The sequence below is a fragment of the Hydra vulgaris genome, chromosome 12, assembly GCF_038396675.1.
Source record: "Hydra vulgaris chromosome 12, alternate assembly HydraT2T_AEP".
NCBI lineage: Eukaryota > Metazoa > Cnidaria > Hydrozoa > Anthoathecata > Hydridae > Hydra > Hydra vulgaris.
Window position 1 is genome coordinate 75,857,103 of NC_088931.1, and position 6,000 is coordinate 75,863,102.

General features: G+C 26.7%; 1 protein-coding gene across 1 annotated transcript; it reads right to left on the reverse strand.

Moving 5' to 3' along the window:
* Positions 1-855: 855 nt before the first annotated feature.
* On the reverse strand, positions 856-4,993 carry LOC100213047 (potassium voltage-gated channel subfamily A member 7). The gene is made up of 2 exons (XM_065814475.1): positions 3,350-4,993; positions 856-1,638 (listed from the first exon to the last, which is right to left on the reverse strand). The coding sequence occupies exons 1-2, from the start codon at positions 4,667-4,669 to the stop codon at positions 1,261-1,263; spliced, it is 1,698 nt and encodes a 565-aa protein (XP_065670547.1). The 5' UTR covers positions 4,670-4,993; the 3' UTR covers positions 856-1,260.
* Positions 4,994-6,000: the final 1,007 nt, after the last annotated feature.

Sequence of the window (6,000 nt, forward strand, 5' to 3'; positions counted from 1 at the left end):
CCGTGTTCATATCATACTTATAAAGTAACAGGGGCGAGTTAAATTAGACACATGAAAAATTATTTATTGGTTATTTCATATCCATTAGTAATATTTATAACTTATTGAAAATCAAAAAATTTAAATAAGTTATCAACATCTCTTTTTAATAAATAATATATAAATAAATTTAAGAATGTTTATCAACCATTGCAAGCCATATGAGTCTATGAACCACTGCGTCACCACTGCGTCACGGTTGTTTTAGTTTAATATTAAATTTTATGCTTAAAAGAACATAGTTTAATGTTAACGGTATACTTTTCTTTTTACTTTTTTAATTTAATTCATAATTAGGTTAAAATTAGGTAAAGATAAAAAAATATTTTACGGTGAGTCTTAAAAATTACGGTATAAATTATAGACTTAAATTGTAAATTAAAATAGATATAAAAAACTATGGAACCCAGTACGACTAAATATGAGGACTAAAAATTTTTACCTTCGTTGGAACAAACAGTGCTTTAAAAAAACGAAGTTTGTTAAACAATAGTATAGTAAAATCAAATTATTTTAAACATCATAGTTGGATTATAAGCTTGTATTAATCAAGACAAAATAAAGGTTCGTACTTAAACTACCTATGGTTAACAAAGGTTTGTTCCGAAAAAATAAAAAAAACAACCAATACATGTACACCCAGTTGCACCTATTCTTATAAAAACCAGTAAAATAATGTAAAGTTGTGCTAAATGACATTGTACATCATATAACATAGTACATCATAATACACATCGGGCGTGTGTGAATTGAATAAAAAGTAATGAGAGGAGATTTCTTGCTTTCCAAAATCATTTGAATAAAATACTGTTAATCAACATAAAAAGTCTGAATTTATTTTTAAAAAAAGAGTATATACACATTTATAAACTGTATCATAAATATATGCTTAATCATTATGTAATATATATGTTTTTTTATATGATAATATATATTACTATTTGAAACTTAAAAAGTCTTTTTTAATTATTTTATCGTATTTTCTATTAAAATGTTTTCATTTTTGGTATTAACAAAAACTAATTGTGTTGCACATCAGATAAACGTGTTGTATAAATGAAACAACGTTTATGGACTCTCCCCCACCACTCTCCATTATTGACGGAGTTTCAAATGGTACGATTTTTTTTTTTCTAAAAAGTCGCTATTTTACTTTTATAAAAAGTTTTCGTTTACAAAACCCATACATTTTTTTTTTAAAAACTGCTCGACTACTTTTAGCTAGTAGTTTTCTGCGTTACTTTCATTTTCAAATTTATGGTGAGATCTTACTGATAGTCGTTGGCTTACATGCCGATTATGCCTCTCAATTTCCTTGATAGTTGCCTGCCTCCGTATCTCATCTTCTCGTTGTGTAAAACGCAAAGAAATTCCGGAATCAAGAGAAATTTTTTTACTTTTTATTCCAATTTTACTTTGATTGCAAAGTTGCTGTTCCTTGCTTGATTTTAAAACGTCTTGGTGCATTTTTTTTGTTCTTTCTCGATTGCAAAAGTAATCAAAGTTTGAGACAATTACAGGTACAGGTAATGCAATTGATAGTACACCACAAATTGAACATAGTCCGCCAATTATCTTGCCCCAAAACGTTTTAGGAACCTAAGTTAAATAAATCCAACATAAAAAAACAAATTATATAAAAACATTATTAACTTGCAATGTGGTAAGATCAATATATATATATATATATATATATATATATATATATATATATATATATATATATATATATATATATATATATATATATATATATATATATATATATATATACATATATATATATATATATATATATATATATATATATATATATATATATATATATATATATATATATATATATATATATATATATATATATATATAATATAAGACAACAGTAGGGAAAAGCGTGCACCCTTGATCATAAAATCCTGGGCGCATTATGTTAATAACATTCCTAAATTAACAAACCTAAATTAACGATAATTGTAAAACTAATATTGACTATAAAAAAAATATATAAATTTTATCTTTATATAAAATATATAATTTTTATCTAATATAGAGAACTCTAAAATAGTTTTATAATTTTGTCTTTTGTAAATTTTTGTTTAGTTTTTTTCCCTCTGGATTTTAGGATCAAGGGTGCATACTTTCCCCTATTGTTTATAAAACGTAAATAGCATGTTTTAGAAGATGGAAAGATGAAAAAAAAGTTCAATTTACTGAAGTTTTATAAACTAAAATACTATTTAAATACTAATAAATAGCAAAGAACAAGTTTAAACACAAAAAATTTAATTAAAAACAAGATATAAGTATTTTGTCATGGTTTTAAATCTTCAGTAATTATTTTTCAGTACAAAAAGAAATGAAACAAAGTATCAATTAAGAGAAACGGCTTTTTTACGGCTTTTCTTGCCTAGATTATGAAATAACTTCAAATAACTTTAGATAAAATAAAATTTTTAATAATATCCAATTGGAGATTATTGTTATTATTAATAATGGAGGTTATTATTAATAGTAATAATCTCCATAACTTTTCTATAAGGGGGTTGTCCATAAATTACGTCACGCTCTGGGGGAAATGAGGTAGAGAAAAGTTAGTGGTTTTGTGACGACTCGTACTAGACTTGTTATTAAAGAGTTACGATGTTGTGACGATGGTGGAAGCGGGTCAAAAACTGTCAAAAGTTGTGTGACGTTATTTATGGGCGACCCTTTATTAATAAGTGTTTAAAATTGTAATTAAAATAAACTTTGTAATAATAACAGACGAACAATCTAAATAATAAAAGTAAATAATATGTTTTAATAATAGATAAACAACAATTGAATAACAATAATCATTTTATCATAAACTTAGGTTACTACAATAACAACACACTTTCACAATAAATACAAATTTTTAAACTTTTGATTAAATTTAGTATTGCTTTATTCTAACTGTTATTTCTGATTAATAAATATGTCACGGAATATTTTGCGGTAGTTTTATAAAAATATTATTTTCTTAAAATTTTTATTATTTTTTTGAATCTAAGCAACTGTACTTTTCTGTAATTAAAAAAATTATAATAACCATTTAGTATGAAATATATTCAAAATAAAAAGAATGTAAATATTCTATGTTGTTATTCTTTATGTTGTTAAATGTTTAATAAAAGGAACATAACAACAAATATAATTAAAAGGCTAAACCAAAAAACGTCTATATACTTCCATAGCTACTAATAAAAAAGAATATAGGTCAAAAGGTTAAACCTAAGAGAATAGGTTAAAACTTACCAAACAATTAAACTTAATTAAACTTATGTCTTACCATGTCTCCGTACCCAACAGTACACATAGTAATGATTGCCCACCAAAAAGCGTCTGGGATACTGCTAAAGTTCTCGACCTCTAAATAATAAATAGTCGCTGAAAATAAAACAACTCCAATCCCAATAAAAAACATTAGCATCCCAAGTTCTTTGATACTTGCTTTCATTGTTTGTCCCAAAATTTGTAAACCTTTAGAATGCCGTGAGAGTTTAAATACTCGAAAAACCCGAACAAGTCGGAGTACACGAAAGTTATCTAGTCCTACGTTTTCAACGTGTTTTTTCATAGCTAGAGCAAAATAAAATGGAAGAATGGAGAGAATATCAACTATGTTTAGGAAACCAGTCAAAAACTTCTTTTTACTTGGAGAAGATATTAGTCGTAGTATGAATTCTACTGTAAACCACGATCCAAAAATACCTTCTAAAATGTCAAAAGTGTCTTTCCAAAAAACCTTTTCCTCTGTTATTGTCGAGTTTAAAAGTGCTGCCGATTTTAGTTCTGTTTTTATTTCAGAACAGCGACAACTACATACGCAGTGTTTATTTTGAGTTGTACCTTGAGATAATATTGTTAAATTACTTCTGGTAACCCAGAAAGTTTCTTTTTCGTTCAGTTTTAAAACTTGGTCATGATACATTAGGTTTACGTCAGCTGATACAGTCATTGGATATTTTCTATCATTTTCTTTTATTAATGTTTCTGTTTTAAAGAATGGTAAAGTCTCTATACAAAGTACAGCGACAGCTAGTACTATCATTGTAACAGAAAAAATTGTCATTAGTTTAGCTGCTTTACTTGATTCAGGGTGCTCAAATAAACACCATACCTTTTTTTGCCATTTACTTTTAGGCATAGCTGAGCTAATATCTTCTGACTGTATGTCCAAAACTTGCTTGATTGCTGTGTTTCCTAGTTCAAAAAACTGTGCTTCGGTTACCAAGATCGTCATAGGAAGAGTTAAAGGGCAATAAAGTTGACCATTTGACTGATAGTAGTAAAGAATAGCGTTAAAAGCATTTCTATCTCTGTCAAAGAAGTATTCATCTTCAACTCCGTCGTAAAAGAGATCTCTCTTTGCTTTGTTTCCAAGTAAAGACTCGGGAAACTTGTTAAGCGTCTCAACATACGTCTGATATCTTTCACCTGATACGTTAATTGTAATTTTTTCATTTTTCGTTGTTTCTTGTCGTCGAGGTAAATGATGATACTTGTGGGTTAGATATCCATTTTGGTCTAACAAACTTGACGGCTTATTTAATCCAAACGTATATCGCATTAATGGACGGTGTGAATCATTTTCCTCATTTGCAAACATCTTAAAATCGGAAATCTCAATATCTCAAATGCAATTTTTTGTTTGTTCTTAGAAAACGAAGTAATGAATATTAAATAATTTACAATGTTTTAATACAATCTTTTTATGCTTATCAGGTTTTTGATCTGCTATGATTATTACGTGTATGATAACTGCTAAAACGTGGTCTAAGTTATACAGTAAGTTGCACGCAAAGATTTTTTTTGCTATGTTTTTCTTTCTTCTTTTTTTCTTTTCTTTTTTTTTTTTTTGCGACCGTGGCTCATTGAAAATTTTAAAAACATCATTAATAGCTCTTTTTTAATTTAAAAGACTTTAGAAAGCTTTTATTTATCCCAGCTGTGTAGGATCTTAAGAATTAATTTTAGAAAAACGTTAGAACAAGGTACGCTTTATTTTAAGAAAATAGCAACAAACACTTTTTATACGTCCTTGCTGTTTTGAAATTAAAGCTTTAATATATACATTCTAGCTGTGAAAGAACTGAAGTTTTAATTTTATAACTTTTTTTCTTCTACTTGTAATTAAGATGTTTCTCGACTTTTTATTTTTATTTTTTAAGACTTTAATGCACACTGAAGAAACAAATAAGTTAATTTTATTTAAAATGGTTTCAATAAAAAAAAAAAAACTAGATATATTATGAATTTAAAAAAAAAAAAAAACTGTAATCATAGACGTTAACAAATAGAATTTGCTATGATCATTTAAAAGAAAAATTATCCAGCAGAGGGTTTGAATTTATTAAAACAATACTTAACCAAACGATAAGGACTCTTGAGAAGAAAGCATACCTCAATTAATGGGCCTTCAATTAATGGATAAAATAAACTTCGTATCCGCAATGAATTCATCAAAGAGTTATAAATAGAAATCACTGCGTGAAAAATGTGAAATTTATCAGAAAAGTAAGAATAAATGGTTGTTTTCAATGGTACTAGATAGTTATTTAAAATTCTTGTAAACTGCAAGCGTTAAAAACTACAATAATTTTAAAATGTTTTTGTCATTATATGTTGCAGAGAAATCTGTTATTAAATTTGTGTGTTTGTATAATAGAAAGTTGCTATTGGGAAGGGGCCAAAATGAGGTTCACTTTTTCCACGGAAAAGCGAAGCTGTGAAGAAACTTTTGTGAAAATTTGTTGTTTTTAAAGTTAGATATAATGCATTTGATTTAATCGCAAAAGTTTAAATTTGCATTGCTTAACTATCTGCACCTATAATACAGCATAATGTGCATTTCATTGTTACACAAAGATTTTTAATTATAAAATTTCTCTATATTTTTCATCATCAGTATTTTTAAAATCATGGTAATTTGAAGTTAAA

Excerpts from the sequence above, each read along its gene's own strand:
- LOC100213047 (XM_065814475.1), bottom strand. The coding sequence starts at position 4,669 with ATGTTTGCAAATGAGGAAAATGATTCACACCGTCCATTAATGCGATAT. Across the intron at positions 1,639-3,349 it reads CTGTTGGGTACGGAGACATG|GTTCCTAAAACGTTTTGGGG; the intron begins GTAAGACATAAG and ends TATTTAACTTAG.